We start from the raw sequence: 16,498 nt of genomic DNA, 5'->3' as shown, positions 1-16,498 counted from the left end.
TCACTCAGTCCCATGTCTGAAGAGAGGTCTCCCGTGTCTGTAGTGAGAAAACAGCAAGGTCACAGGGGAGAAGCACCATACCCTGATCTGATTTTGACAATAAATCTGAAAGGGATCAAATCATAAATCCTCCTCTCTCACAGGGAGTGGAAGTGATTTTAGAAAATAGTGCTTTGTTCTTTAGTTGCCAGAGTTTTGTTCTTTAGTTGCCAGAGAGAGGATGGATCCAGTGGGTCCTATATGTGACAAAGATGGGCGGGTGTGCATACGCCAAGTGGTTTTCAATGCTAGTCAAAGTGGTTGCAGTAAAAGAAACAGAAATAGCAGATGGTCTAAAATTTATGTTAAAAGTCATCTGAGAAAAGGCAGTGGATAGGAGATGCATGTTTAGGTAAAAGACCTCTCAATAGCCGGTTATAAAGTGAGAATGCTAGAGACATTGGGAAGTGAGAGGTGTGGTACTTGGGGCCCAAGATGAGCTTGGATCTTTGGAAGGATGGAAGGGAACAGGAAGACATGTAGGAACCCAGAACTGAGGCCTGACTGACACGAGTAGAGAAGTTGGGACCCAAATTTTCATGTTTCCTTGAAAACTGATGTCGTTGAAACATCTGATGTTAGACTGAGAAGTGAGACAACTTGAAAGAAGTCAAAAGTCCCAGCGAAACCTCATCAGGAAACAGTTCAGAGAAGGGCCTGGACAGGTCAGAGGAGGGCCTGGACAGTTCTTTAGATAAATCCAACCAGCATGGAGTCATTTAAGGCTGTGAACCTAAACTTCGTGGACTTAAATTGTTTAACAATTATACTCTCTTTTTCTGTGTTAAAATAACAGGAACTCTAAGAAGCTGTCTGGGTGTGAACTACACTGTCATGTAAATTTAGGGTGTATAATAGCACAGAAAGTACAAAACAAGAAAAGTGCAAATTCCATGGGCACTTTATTTGGAGGTGACATTTCCCTAATTTGGGGGGGATGATAGCAGTAGTAATGTAACTAGATTGAGTGATGATTGTCCTAGACCAAATGATAGGGTGCAAGGCAAAAAGTATCTTTCATTTTTTATTCTTTACACTCTTCTTTCCTCTATGCTCCCTCTAGAACATGGAGAAATGATTATTATACTTATCCTAATATAATAATAAGAAATAGCTGTTTTGAAATTCAGAAAAGAGAATATCAATTATAGAACTGTATTTTCATACCCAAAATATTTTTTTCCCTATGAATCGAAGCTTTCTCATTAATCACTTAAAATATGTGTTTTTCACTCTGGTTGACTCAATATTTGTAATGGCCCTGCAAGTAAAATTGAAGTGAGATTCCTGGTCGTGTTACAATTAGAATATTTTCAAGAGTAGTATACATAATATCATTAGCTTATAAAAATATACTTAAATTCCCAAAGTGTCTTTAATATGTTAGTGCTCATTAGGATTTTATGAGCTTGTATATTTCCAATTTTTTGGCAGGCTGGAGCTAAAAATCCTGTTGTTCGGTTATTTATTATCGATGCCACTTATCCTGAGCACGTAGGTCCCAGAGAAGTGCCAGTTCCAGCAATGATAGCATCAAGGTATCGTAAGCTCAGCTGCTTCCCACCTTACACTGAAATTTAACACTGAAATTTCATAATTGGGATTTATACTTCCTTTTTAGTGAATTTATGATGTGTATACTCTAAGCAAAAATAAATAAATAAAATTGGCATGCAAACCCAAGTACATGACCAAATTAAAAAATCAAAAATATATCTCTTAAATCAATTTTACAATATTGGCCTCTTTCACACATATAAAGATGATCATGGTGATCAATCTGAGTGACACTTCCCTCAGATGTATGAATGTAAACTTGGAATCAGTAGACAAATAGTAAAATTCCTGTGTGTTCTCAGCATGGCTTCTCTGAACTCTGGTCTACTCTCTTCAACCCAGGGTTTACAGATTGTGCTTGACCACATATGCATGACAAACAAGAGAAAATAGGCCAACCCTCTCCAGTATTAGCTTTTTTTTTTTTTTTTCTTTTACTAGGATGCAGTCTGTCCGTAATTATCTGGTTGTCCAGTTATCTGTTTGGGGTTAACTATAGGTAGACAGGGGACTTGAAGCGGTCTCACTTTCCCTGCATGGTGCCTTATGTAGGTATCAGCTGATTATCCCTGGTTATAGCCACGACCCAGCCCTCCATGAATCTTCTGCGGTCATTCTAGTTGAAGTAGATAAACATAAGAGGTCCCCTATGCCCTGCCTCGTGGGCCGCCTTACCACTTCCCAAACCCTAGCAGGCCACGGCTTGGCTTCTCTCCTGCTGCTCCATGAAGGGGAGTCCAGACAGGACCGAGCGATTGATCCCTAACAGGGAAAAGAACCTCAGCAGAGGCCTTTTCTGGGCCCTACCGGGGTGAATCCACTTGCAGATAATTTTAAATGGCTTTATTTATTTATTTTTGGGGGGATGATCCATTACTCCCCCAACCCCAATCTAGTTGATGAAAACTTGATTAAATGCATCTTTTTTTTTTTTTTTTCTTTTGAAGTGTCATTCTCCTTAGGAGGCAAACGGAATGATACAAGGGGTACTGTAGAAGGAGGCAAGAGGCTTTGTTGGGGCATCTGTAAAATACTAACAATTTAATAGTAAGAGCTAAACTTTTCTCAGCACTCCCCATGGAGCAGGTGGAATTCTCAAGAACTTAAGCACTCTCAACAAGTTTTGTAGCAAGCTTTAAATTTGGTAATATTATTATTCCCATTTTATATAGAAACAGAGGCACAGATATATTAAGTAAGTAGCCTTAAATAGGATAACTGGTAGGAGGTAAAACTAGAATCTGAGCCAGAGACCCTTCCAGTTCTGGGATTTCTTTTACATCAATGTCCAAAAGTCTGTGGTTTATTTACACTGATGGTCTCTATCGGTGGCTTCATCCTCAAAGCCCAGGAACAATTGGTGCCATTCACTGACACCAGCACACGCCCAACATCATTTGAGCTACTGAGTATACGTCATCTCTGATTATTACAGTAAACTTGAATTGCAACTTCTGATCACGGTCACAGTTAAAACTCGGCTTCCAAAACAAACCTGCCTGGAGAGAAATATGGGCATGTATCATACGTGGCTCTCTCTCAATGAGTTAAAAAGTGAAAAATTCAGTTTACCTGTGAAAAATCACCAGTTTAATGCTTTTTCCCTACAGATTGACCAATAGCTTTGGCCTCATGTCTTAAATTTTTTTTTAAAGATTTTATTTATTTACTTGGCAGACAGAGATTGCAAGTAGGCAGAGAGGCAGGCAGAGAGAGAGAGGAGGAAGCAGGCTCCTCGCCGAGCAGAGAGCCCAATGTAGGGCTCAATTCCAGGACCCTGGGATCATGACCTGAGCCAAAGGCAGAGTCTTAACCCACTAAGCCACCCAGGCACCCCTTAAAATTTTTCTTAAGATGTAAAAATCCAAAATGAGGAAAAAACTCAAGCATAAAATTATTCCATTTAGATGAATGAGCTCTCTTATAGATATTCTTTAAAAGTCAGCAAGTATGGGGTACCTGGGTGGTTCAGTAGGTTAAGCATCTGACTCTCGATTTTGGTTCAGGTCATGAACTATAAGGAGCCCCACATAGATTCTCTCCCTCCCTCTCCCTCTGCCCCTACACCTGCCCTGGGCTCACTTGCACTCTCTCTCTTTTAAAAATAATAATAATAATAATAAATGACATAAAAACAATTCAGCAAGCACATTTAAGCCTTCTCTGTAGAGAAGGGGAAGTTTTACCCTCCTTATCTATGGAATAAATATTTCGTTATAATAAAACACATCCTTTAGAAACCAGAACTTGAATTATTTGATGTGATGCTGGTTTATGGTTGTGACTCTCTGTTTTGCTTTTTTGCAGTGATTATTATTTCAGTTGGCTCACATGGGTTACTGATGAACGGATATGTTTGCAGTGGCTAAAAAGAATCCAGAACGTTTCGGTTCTGTCTATATGTGATTTCAGGGATGACTGGCAGACATGGGATTGTCCAAAGGTAGGTTATAGTAAAGCCACAGAGGTGTATTTCTGAAGATGAAAGTATATGAGAGTGTACTTATCTGTAGTTAATATTTTGTATAATAAGGCCAGAATTGCCTCATTCAACCCTTGATCCTTTGGAAAAAAACAAATAAACAAACAAAATGAAACAAACAAAAAAAATCCCTCTTTATTCAGAGTCCATTGTTTTAATTAAATAACTAAAATAACCCTTGTTTTCTTAGATAGCATTAGCACTGATACTGCATGGAGAAAACCACTAACTGAAACAATGTAACATTGGAGAAATAAGGCGTGTGGTTCTGAGTTAGGATAGGAATCTGTCCTTTTGAGGAGATACAATCGGCAGTCAAAAAACCCAAAATAAGGAGGATGAAAAGATAAAATGGGCCTATTAGGGAAATAGATGTGTTCTATAAGAAAGAAGGAAAGAAAGAAAGAAAGAAAGAAAGAAAGAAAGAAAGAAAGAAAGAAAGAAAGAAAGAAATGCAAATGGTGCTATGTTCTATTCAGTGTCAAAATTGAAAAACAAAAATTTCAGAGGAAATGGGTATTATCAAAAGAAAACCAAATATCCCCCCCCCCTTTTTTATTCTTTTAAAAATTTTTTTTCAGGGGCACCTGGGTGGCTCAGTGGGTTAAAGCCTCTGTTTTCGGCTCAGGTCATGATCCCAGGGTCCTGGGATGGAGCCCCATGTCGGGCTCTCTGCTCGGCAGGGAGCCTGCTTCCTCCTTTCTCTCTGCCTGCCTTTCTGCCTACTTGTGTCTGTCAAATAAATAAAATCTTTAAAAAAAATTTTTTTTTTCAATGTTCTAAAATTCATTGTTTATGTACCACACTCAGTGCTCCATGTAGATAACTGAGACTATGACATGAAATTATCCTGCTCTCCTGTTATCTTGGGAGTACTCTATACTGTGCTAATTTTAGGGAGGGAAAAAACCTTGAAAATTAGGCACAGATTTACTGCTGAGTTTTAATTGTTTCTATTGTTCAAATCCAAACATAATCTGTTAAATTAATGAGATAGACAAGTACTTCAGCGATCTAAAAGCTTTAAAATGAGCCTGTTCCTAAGTGCTCATATTAGAGACTAAGAAATACAAAATGTTTTCTTTAAATAGGAAATTTGATGGATACATTTCATAAGATTTCTAATTATGAAGACATGTTTCATTAAACCAAATATAGAATAAACCTATTTTATAAAGTAAGAAAAAAAAGCACAGAGCAATCAAAGTAAATCATTAAATTCCATCTTGAAATTAGGACACTATGCTTTGCAAGAAAAGAGTCATATGAATCTATTTGGAAATATATCAGGACTATAATAGTCAACATTACTCGGGCTAAAAATATTTTTTAAATCACTACTCTGTAAGACGCTTGACTAATTTTGATGGAATATGCTAGAAGCTTATTTTTATCTTATTTATATTTTGATATACAAAACAGAAAGATTTTGGCTTTAATGCAGTAGCATGGTGGGGAGAAAAGAATAAGCTTGATTGTGGTAGTTAATTAGAAACCATTCGTATGATAAATCAGCTTTGGAGGAATATATCTTCAATGTTTTTATTGAATCTAGGTGTGAGGAATTATTACTTTAATTTTATTACTTTAAAACTATTAAGATTAGTCATTTAGATATAATTTTTAGTTTTCAAAAAAAAGGCATTTAAAAACAGCAATTGCTTTGGAATCTGAAATTCTAATTTATCAAAATCAGGGACAACTTTAATCCAAACTGACAGAATATGTAAGATGCTTATTCAAGGAGATGTGGAATTCCTTGGAATATAAACTTTAGTTTTATGGCCCAAAACAGTGATTAAATTTAGAATACCAGGTTTAATTAACCTTAGGATTTCAAAACAACCTCTGTTTCAAAATAATTTGGTAAATACATGGAACACATTTTCAGATTTAAGAACAACAAAGTGTTGAGTTAGACAACAAAGCTGTGCCTTAAGATTTATTATTCCCTTGCTTTTTATGACAGTACCTTCTCTCATGGTTCTCTTTCTTCTTCACTGACTATTCTTTTTGTTTCCAACTCTTCTTTTTCTGTTCTCTAGAAATCTTATTATTCTCCAAATTATCTTGTATTTGCAAGATAGGCTAACTGCTATAACAACAGTAAAGCCCTTCCAGTAATTCAGTGGGTTAAGATAATAGAAATGTTTTGCACATTCATGTAACCACCTACTAGTGAGTCCAGGTGAATGAGGAATGGTGAGTGGTGGGAGATGGGGTGCTCAGGGTGATGGCATTTCTGCTATCTTATCTAGTGACTTCTAAGGCTAGTCCAAAGTCATTCAAACCTGACCACCAGCATCCAGTTGGGGGATGGAGAAGGGAATAGAGGATCATGTATAAGAGATTTTGATAGGCTAGGCCTTGAAGTGGAATGAATCACTTCTGCTGACACACCATTGGTTAGAACTTATCACATGACCACATCCTACAAGAAGGAGGCCTGGGAGCGTGGCTATAGTCCTAGCAAAAAGAGGAAATCATTGCTGATAATCTTAGAGTCTTTGCCACAACCCTCAACTTATTCTTTCGGTGATTTTTATCTATACCAGAGGTTTTGGTTACCATTTGCCCCTCAGATTTATTCTGAGGATTTGAACTTTTAAGTATCTCTGGCTACATCTTCTCTGGTCTGTCCTCATTCTCAATACCTAGATGTAGGCCTTTATCATCTTTTTTCCAAGCATTACAACAGCCTTCTAGATATCTTTCTGCCTCTTTCTATCTTACTCACTTCCAATCCATTCTCTGTATCATGTTTGCAATTATGTTTCCCAAATTGAGATTTTGAAATCCTTCAAAGGGTTTACCCAGAGGAGGAGTCCAAACTCCCTAGGGTGACATCAGAGTTTCTCCAGGATCTTTCTGATACCCTGTCATCTTTCCTCCTCTTCAACTCTTTTCAATAGTTATCCTCCCCTTGGCCATATTGAACCATGCCTGTGGCCTGTGAACCATGCTACTAAGCTGGCCTGGTCTCTGTGTTGTTCATTTCACCTAGAATGCTCTTTCTCTAAATATTTGTCTAGGAAAGCCAATTAGGCTTACTTAGGCTTACTAAATTTTGTTCAATAAATGATTGATGGTATTATGCTAAAATATGCACCAAAATAAGATCTAGAGCACATTTTAAGATTCCTATCTGCTTAATAAGACTAAGAAAAGAAAAAAAAATTTAACCTAAATTTCACTGTGAAATAGCTTTTTAAACTACATAACACCAAGTGCTTAGGTTGTGCTAGGCTTCCACAGATGTAATAATTCCAGGCACTGCCTTATGGAAAATTAAACCAGAATTCTTAAAGGTTTGCATAAGATCCAGCTTTTAGATTACTCATGTGTATGCAATAGTGTTAATGTATAAGATTTTGAATATGGTCATCTTAAGTGTGAAGTTACTCGATTACAATAGTACAGTTTGAGTAGGCAGCTTAACTGGTTCAAATGCCCAGATCGGATTTAGGAAAAACTGTTCTCCTAATGGTATGCTTGATGTGATCTTTCTTTTAGACCCAGGAACATATAGAAGAAAGCAGAACTGGATGGGCTGGTGGAGTATGATTTTGCTATATTTTCCTTATATTTTAATGTTGCTTGACAGATTCTCAGCTATCTAAGGACTATTTCAAATGTATCCAAAATGGCACTACTTGTTTCATAGAAAAAAATAACAAGGTAAAAAGCAACAACAATAAAGGTAGTGGTCCTTTCAGCAATTTTGTGCTAGACAATTTTAATGTCTATATATTTAAAATTCTGTTGAGAACAAACCATATTCCTCATGTCCCAACCTTAGCTTTTTAATTGACTCTCTGATATTCATAACTAATGCTCTTATTAAACAAATAAAGATTATTTTTTCAAAAGAGATCATAATTCCTGATCAGCTTAAAATAATAATCATTAGCCATTTGAAGCCAGAAGAACCAAATACACTGGTATTTTTAGTCATTTAAAGATAATCTACCTTTATTAAATTTCATATAAACTAAAATGAATAAGTGAATTATATATTTTTTCCAGTCTTTAAATGGCACCAAATAGAAAAACGTGTGTTTTTGTTATTTTTTTTTATCACTTATATATAGAGTTTTCCGGATAGGTTTATTCAGTAATTTCTGAGAATTTTTAGTGTAAAAAAATAATGTTTTACAAAATTATCACTTGTGCCTAATATCCCATGAAGAATACACAATAGGACAGAGAATGAGTAAACGTAATGTAGATGCTGCTACTTCATACGAGCATATTGAATTTAACTCACATTTGGATTTAAAAACAAAACAAAACACACAGTTTCTCTGAGTGGCGCATGCAAAGACAAGGGAAACTCTTAGGACCTCATTTAACATATTAACTCATGATATAAGGACAATAAAGAATTTAGAGTCAATTGTAAGATGATAACTCATAAAAATTCAAAGTTAAGGTGAGTAGAAAGAAGGTAAATGGTAAAGTAAAAATCATCAGATATTAAAAACTTTTTTGTACACTTTTCTGGATTTAGCAATATTAGCTTATATATACTTACTCTGTCTTCATTTAAAGATATTTCAGTTTTATTCATTAACTTGAGAGTAGTTACTGTACTAATTACATCCAGTAAGTGTAAGTTATATTCTAAAATAGTAAGGTAACAAGGATAGGTGTGTACTTGAGGAAAAGAAATGGGGAAGTCCTATTTGAGTTCACTCTGCCACTGTACTAAGTAACAGGAGAAAAATCAGGAGTATTCAGTGAAAGCACAGGATTTTCTATATTTTCGGAATGTTGGTCTATCTGAAGCTCATCTTCAAAAAAGGTAATTCCTAGATCATTGTTTGAAAACTTGAGGAAAGGGGGAGTTAACCTATGAGTTCACTCCCATTATAAAATTTCCCGTAGAGACTGAAGGCACAGAAGAACACTTGAAGACGTCCTTTCGTTGTATTCTCCATAATGATAACATAGCTGGAGTTCCTGCAGAATAACATGAATGATATGATTTTACAAATAGATAAGCAATGATACCAACAGTCTTCTCAAAGACATGATTTCAGGAATCCGCACCCGTTTATCCTGAAAATGCTACCAGCTTTCAAAATACTCTGAAATATTTTAGAATGCATCTTTTGAAATCTCTTATTTATAAGCATCTTAGAGTCAACATTTTTTTAAAAGATTTTATTTATTTATTTGACAGAGATCACAAGCAGGCAGAGAGGCAGGCAGAGAGAGAGAAGGAAGCAGGCTCCCTACTGAGCAGAGACCCCAATGCGGGGCTTGATCCCAGGACCCTGGGATCATGACCCGAGCCGAAGGCAGAGGCTTTAACCCACTGAGCCACCCAGGCGCCCCTCAACATTTGTATCTTATCAATTTTTACAATCTGGATAGAACCAGCCTTGCAATCTCCGCAAATGAGCTGGATGAATGGATCGATTAATTAATTAATTGCCCTCTAAAGCCATAGAACATTGTTTTAATTACCCTCAGTGGAGGCACACACATATCCTTCAAAGGAAGATGAGATCCTTACATTAAATAAAAAATTATTTTTAAAAAATCATGCCAAAATAAATCTAGTGAACAGTGCCTTATTTATCTGCAACATATGATTTTGTGCTAGATCATTTTAAGGTCTGTAGCTTTGGAATTCTATTGAGAAAAACTATTTTTTCATGTACTCATCTTGATCTCTTAAAATTTACCCAGTAGTCTGTAAATTTTCTAAATACCGGAAGAGGTATTGTCGGAAAATCTTTGCACTGATAGCTTTCAAAAATAAGCTCACATTCTCCAAGGCAGCTGCTTTGAAGAGGCCATTCATTAGACGTTAAGTTTTGAGATGTCTTTTGAAACTCAGGCCATAATTTACGTGCTCATAACTCACATGTCATAATATTCTGGATAGCTTCCTTTGACCTATAATCAAACCAATGGCTTAATAAAACTACCCAGAAATAACCTAGAAATATGTATGTCTTTCAGACATTTGTTCAAGTAATATTTATGAAGTTTTTAGAGAAAGTTCACAGGCTAGCCATGTTAGTATAAAATTAAAGAGCAATTTTAGGAAAGTTGTTCCTTTAGAATTTATTAAGGAAATTTAAACTGAAAAACACTTGGAAACCGCCTGTGAATCAGAGGCGTGAGACTGAATGACTGGCGTAAAGCAATGCACCCGTTAGCTGCAGGCATGGAACTAGCACATGGAACTTTACCTATAACTTTCTGTCCTCCAGCATGAGATATTCGGTGTCTTAATTTGGGGGAAATAACCCAACATCTCCTTTGGTATTTGATCAGAAAAATAACAACAAGAAGTTCACTTCAAACAAATTTCTTCTTGTCCTGTAGGTAACAGACACACACAAAAAAACCTTTAATCAAAGGATCTAGGATTGAGTTAGTAAAATTTGGAAAACAGGCACTAAAAGTGTACAACTCAGAGTGCAAAGCCACATTTAAATCATTTTAAAATAAATAAGCAATACACTACACCTCCCTTAGCCATTGGCAAAATCCCTTTGTTCGGAAAAAATGAGGGTTGTTTTGGGTTTGTATTTTTTTTTTTAACTTTTAGGTGAGGTTTTATTTCCTTGTTTCAAAAATAAAGCTGGCCGAATTTGGTTACCAGAAAAATGAGTTTTCGACTCGGTGCTTGGAAGCCTGTGCTTTTCACCAAATGCGAACTCCGTTTAGGCATCAGCCTTTGCTAAGTAGGACCTCAGGGTTGTTCCTCAACCATGGCAAGAAATTATCTGGTGGTAAATAATCTTACCTTCCAAGTACAATATTTGAAATGGCTTTGCACATAGTGGTGAGTAATTTATCAGAAAATCTAAGCACAAAGCAGGGGCTGTGAAAAGGCTTTGTTAAAACTGAGGACCACCTAGTTATGGGTGCTTATCTAGGGTCTGGGCGTAACTTGCTGCCCAAAGCACTTAACTCAGGATGCGTGATGGACCCAGCTCGGGGAAAGTGAAGGCGGAAATATTTCACACTCTCTTTAGCTCACCTGAGTTACCTGTTCATCTGAAGCAACTATCTTCAACGTGTGCAATAAAAGGGGAGAAGATAACAGTCTTTGCTTAGCAGAGATACTCTTCCTGTTACCTGATTCTCGTATCTTAAAACACAACACTCTGCCCTCTTATTTTTTTCAGTGAAAATGAGATTTTAAGTCTTCACCTAGAACAAAACCTTTTTTACAGTTCCTTACTATCGGAAGGTGTGAGGAGTGTATGTTTTTACTCTGGCATCTTAAACTATTTTGTGACCCTGGTTGCATTTTAGTGGTGAAGACAACGTAGCACTGGTTTTTGTCTTTCACCCTGGGAGTGAGAGGGAGGCATTGTGAAATGGCTATCACTAAGTAGGTATATCATTATTTTCCCGTAGGCAAAGCTTCATTCTAAAATGAAGAATGGCTTGTCATGGCGACCTATGCTAATGAAATTCCGTCCACAAAATTACAAGGCAGAATCTCTTTTCCCTGGGCCCCCTTTTCACTCTCATTTAGGGGCATTAGTCCCAATCCCCCAAGTCCCACTAAGTCTGGTCTTATGATTAATGAAACTAACAAAGGAATCGTGTAAGGTGACAGATTCTCCATATTCCATTTTTCATTTGGTGAAAGACATCCATTCTGTGCCAGAGTGATAAGACTTAGAGTGTATTAGCTTCCTGAGACTGCTGCAACAAACCACCACAAACTTGGTGGCTTGAAACAACTGAAATTCACTCTGTCACCATCTTGGAAGCTGTAAGTCCAAAGTCAAGGTGTCAGCAGGGTCATGCTCCCTCTGAAGCTCCCAGGGAAGAATTCTTTCTCACCTTTTCCAGCTACGAGTGGCCCTCGGCTGTCCTTGGATTTCCTCGGTTTGCGGTGGCGTCTCTCCCATCTCTGCTTCACCATCACGTAGACTTCTTCCCCGTGTCCCTGTGCGTCTAGTGGTGTCCTCTCTTCTGATGAGAACACCAGCCAGATTTGGATTCAAGGCCCACCCACCCTAACTCAATACAATCGCATCTCAGTGCTTGCCTTGGTCTTCCTCCATCTGGGAGGCTAAAACAAAGTGCCTGAGTGGCTTAGAGACAACAGAAGCTGATTTTTCGCACTTTTGGAGGCTGGAAGTCTAGCGCAGGGTGCCAGCCAGGTTGGGTCCTGGTGAGCACTCTCTTCTGGGTTGCAGACCACCAAATTCTTGGATCCTCACATGGTGGAAACAGAGCAAGGGAAGACAGTTCTCTGGTGATTCTTGTGAGGGCATTAATCCCATTCAGAGGGGCTCTAACCCTATGACCTCATCTCATCCTAATCACCTGCCAAAGGTCCCACCTCCTAATACCATCCTAGTGGCGGACTAGGTTTCAAAATGTGAATTTTGGGGGCAATAGAAACATTCAGTCCATAATAGTCACCACTGGAGATTCTGGGTTCAAATGAATTTTGGAGAATGTTCTTCAGACCACTACAGATACCATACCCAAATAAATTACATTTTAATATGCAATCATAGCCATCAATTTTATCAAAAAGCATCAATTATCAGATCACACATGGAGCCTTCACTTAAAAAGCCTACAGCAACTAAAAGATACTGGTAGTTTGGTTGTTGTCCCTTGGTCAGTTCTGAAGGAAGCACTTCTGGCTAGAGACAGCTGGTTTGGGATTATCTGTGGGAATCTCTACTGGGAGATGCAGAGCAGCTCTTCCCTCATGTGGCCGTTTTTTGCCTTTCTTCACATCTCAATGACAACAAAGCCAACAAATCTAAGATAAGGGTGTTTTGGTTTTTTTTTTGCCTTTTTTTTCAATTGAAATGAATGTTTTTTGGTTTTTGGTTTTTTTATTACGTTGAGTTGATGGTTATTTTTTTAATGGTGAAACTACTAGCTGAAATAGGGTGTGAGTACATTTGCAGGATTTTAGTTCTCTATATCATTCTGGATATGAGGTGTTGCTTGCTCTGTTCCAGAGCACAGGTAAGCTGAGTGTCAGAGACTCCTTTGGTCATTTAGCAGTTCCCAGCAAGTGGCCAGTGGGGGGCCTGGGAAGAGGTCAGAGACAGGCAACGAGGCCTGATTGGCTCCCTGAGCTCAAGGAGTAAACCTCTTACTTGCCTTAGCTGGGGAAACAATTTTATCTCAAGACTGGAAGTTCTAGAAGCTTCTTTCCAACGTTAAAAACCGTGGCTAGCAGGCCATGATATTTTCATGTTTAAAATGTCTTCATTGAGTCATTGGCATTAGGTGCTTGGCATAGACAAATCAAAAATCAAAAGAACTATCAGCCTTCATGAGTCACACTTTGGTCAAATACCACATTTTAAAGTTTGACTTGACTAGATAGCAACACTCACTTGTGATTCTTTTAACTCTATTTCAAAGCACATTATCTCCAAGCATAGACATTCAATCCAAATTAGACATTATAAGCACAGCGTTATGTAGTAGCAATTAAGCAGCAGTTGGAATGTGCAAATGCCTGTTAGAATCCCTAGGAAAGCTGTCTATCTGAAAGAATAGGATTTCAGATGTGAGTGATAGAAGACAGAGGAGGAAAGACATTCTGGTTCCTATAATCCTAACTATCCACTGTTTTTAACAAAAAAAAAAAAATCTATAGTTTTAGTTTGGTTTGTCTTTTGAACATAACCTCTGTTCATTTCTTCCAGTTCTTTGTTTCAACACCCGTTTTCAGCTATGATGCCATTTCGTACTACAAAATATTTAGCGACAAGGATGGCTACAAACATATTCACTATATCAAAGACACTGTGGTATGTTCCTTCCAAGATTTATCTCCTCAAAGATCATTCACTTGAGGTTGCTCAAATAACGCTCAGCTTCACACAACATAATGTTTGTCTTTTTATAGGAAAATGCTATTCAAATTACAAGTGGCAAGTGGGAGGCCATAAATATATTCAGAGTAACACAGGATTCACTGTAAGTATTGCATGAAGCATGATGCACCATTCAGGTTTTAATTGGCACTGATGGACACACAAATGATACTGTACCACCTCTTCGTTAAGAACATTTTTGGTTACTTACTCTATACGTTAGTCAGATCGCTGTCGTTTCGTGAGGACTGCCCATTCTTTAACAGCTAGTTAACATGATTTCTTTCAGGAAAGAATATCTGGTAAGCGGTCATGTCTCTTCTGATACTTGGTAGATAATTAAAGTATAAAATTTTAAAAATAACAACTCCTTCTAAACACAAATTTTATTCTTTATCACTCAAAGAAAGGAACAAGCTTCAAAAATCCATAAAGGGCAGCCCATAAATGCAGACATTTTTTTTGGTAGTGATTCACTGTTATAGAAATTTAAGATCATTATTGGTAACAGCTATCATTTTTTGAACAATTACTTCCTACCATGTACTGTGAAGTAGAAACAGAGGTAGGGAAAACCCAAAGGCAGGAAGACCCAGTGATGGTGTTAATCGCGGCCTGCAAAATGGGGGCCTGAACTAAAACGGTGGCAATGAGATACAGACTCTTGGAAGGAAAAGCTATGCCCCTTTTTTTGTGTGTCCTTAGCGCTTAGCATAATGTCTGACACAGTGCTGGAATTCAGTAAACGTCTGTTAAATGAATGAGAGGAAGGGCACATGGCCTTAAGGACAGGTGGAGGATGAACAAGACAGCTGACTTCGTGGCAGTGAAGGAAAAGGGAAGGAAAGGCAAAGTGGACTCGGTCGCCAGGATTAGATGGAGGCAACCGTGAAGTCTCTGAGAGAACAGGAAAGCCGTGGGGGGCTGCTTAGAAAAGACACGGAGTAGTTTGCTCACTGGTGGTTTGAGATGATCATGTGCGCAAGAGAAGTTTAAGTGATCGTTCCCTCGGCTGGAGTCATGTGACGTTAGTCACAGCACTCCGAAGGATGCTGGTTTAGAAGACACAGTTACTCCTAGGAGTGATTTGCATTCTCTTACCTTTTCTTTCTACTCGGGGATAATGAGGTGTTTATGACAGTGAAGACAAAGAAGCTTCTGGGCCACTGAGGAGTCCTAAGAATTAAAAATGGGAAACGGAACCTGATTTTCTACACTCCATTATGCTCTCCCTCACCCCTCCCCCCCGCCAAAAAAAAAAAAAAAGACAGTTACTTCGTGATATTCAGATGAACTCACAGAGGAGTGAAAATCATGCCACTAAATTGGATTTCCCACTTCACGGCTATATTAAGACAGGTTAGAACTGGGACCCAGATACTTAAGTAACAAGTATGTTCTCTTGTGACTTCTTTTGCATCTGGGTAAATTAACATGGCCCTTTGTGTGGTGGTGTAGCATGGATGCATTTCTGAATTTGTAACAAATTCATCTGTTGTTGGAGCTTCTGTAAAGCAAATTCAAAATGTCTTCAGAATCATGGACAAAATTAATATAGCCCACAGAGCCTAGTAAACTGTCATGGAGGAAGGAGGTGACCTTAGTCAATATCCTACCTTATACCATGTAATCGTAACTAATGAATCAATATACCTATAATAAAAAAAGGAGTATTCAACATAATTTAATCTTTCTCTTATGATTTGAAAGTGAGAGTAAGTACATAACATTCAGAGTAATAAACAGCAGTGATTTATCTACGTAAGTGCCAAATAATAGTTTCATTAGACACACATTGGACTCTACTATTTTTCCTATTAGTATTAATACTAACAATTCTGTCAGCATTTAGTTATCAATACTTATTTGATAACTTCTGAATATATTTTCAGGTTTTATTCTAGCAATGAATTTGAAGGCTACCCCGGAAGAAGAAATATCTATAGGTAATTTATGTCAATATATTCTAATATTTTATACATTAATATTTGAGTAAAAATCTGTCAGAGGCATTTGGATATGCAGAATATTTTTTAAAGCCTGAAATGTAATAAAAATTATATGTGAATCAAGGTAAAAATCCAGAGAATCGTACACCACATCAGTATAAAAATATATACTTCCCTGGGCATCTGGTGGCTCAGTTGGTTAAGCCTTCAACTCTTGGCTTTGGCTGAGGTCAGGATCTCAGGGTTGCGAGATCAAGCCCTGCCTCGGGTGGAGGGGAGGGGTCTGCACTCAGCAGGGATTCTGCTTGATATTCTCTCTCTCCTTCTCTCTCTGCCCCTCCTCCTGCGCATGCGTGCACATGTACTTTCTCTCTCAAAAAAATAAATAAATCTTTAAAAAATTTATATACACCCCCAAATATTAGTTAACTCAAAATGTTTTCAGAGAAAAAGTTAAAAGAGTCTAATGCTGATATAAGCATGATACTAACTACTTCAACTAAATTTAGAGGTAATTGAGGAAATTCATCCATTTAGCAGCCACTTACTAAGTCCCTACTGTGTACCAGGCCTTGTGGCTATTGCCTTATCATGTGATTTCTTTTAATATGGCTCACTTTGGCATAAGCCTATTA

The 16,498-nt window shown here is 37.6% G+C and overlaps 1 protein-coding gene across 3 annotated transcripts in view; it reads left to right on the top strand.

Annotated features, from left to right (window-relative positions):
• FAP (fibroblast activation protein alpha) overlaps positions 1 to 16,498 on the top strand; it is a 74,396-nt gene that overhangs the window by 28,992 nt on the left and 28,906 nt on the right. For 2 of the 3 annotated variants that reach the window (XM_032880296.1, XM_032880297.1), the window contains exons 11-16: positions 1,474 to 1,577; positions 3,904 to 4,039; positions 7,592 to 7,636; positions 13,744 to 13,848; positions 13,947 to 14,017; positions 15,807 to 15,860. In XM_032880296.1, coding sequence (XP_032736187.1) covers positions 1,474 to 1,577; positions 3,904 to 4,039; positions 7,592 to 7,636; positions 13,744 to 13,848; positions 13,947 to 14,017; positions 15,807 to 15,860 — 515 coding nt within the window. The remainder of the gene's footprint in view (positions 1 to 1,473; positions 1,578 to 3,903; positions 4,040 to 7,591; positions 7,637 to 13,743; positions 13,849 to 13,946; positions 14,018 to 15,806; positions 15,861 to 16,498) is intronic. The other variant, XM_032880298.1, reaches the window with a different exon arrangement.

The sequence above is a fragment of the Lontra canadensis genome, unplaced genomic scaffold (assembly GCF_010015895.1).
Source record: "Lontra canadensis isolate GAN:19392208 unplaced genomic scaffold, GSC_riverotter_1.0 scaffold69, whole genome shotgun sequence".
NCBI classification, from domain to species: Eukaryota; Metazoa; Chordata; class Mammalia; order Carnivora; family Mustelidae; genus Lontra; species Lontra canadensis.
The sequence above is the reverse complement of the archived record's forward strand: the minus strand, read 5'-3'. Positions and strand labels throughout refer to the sequence as shown.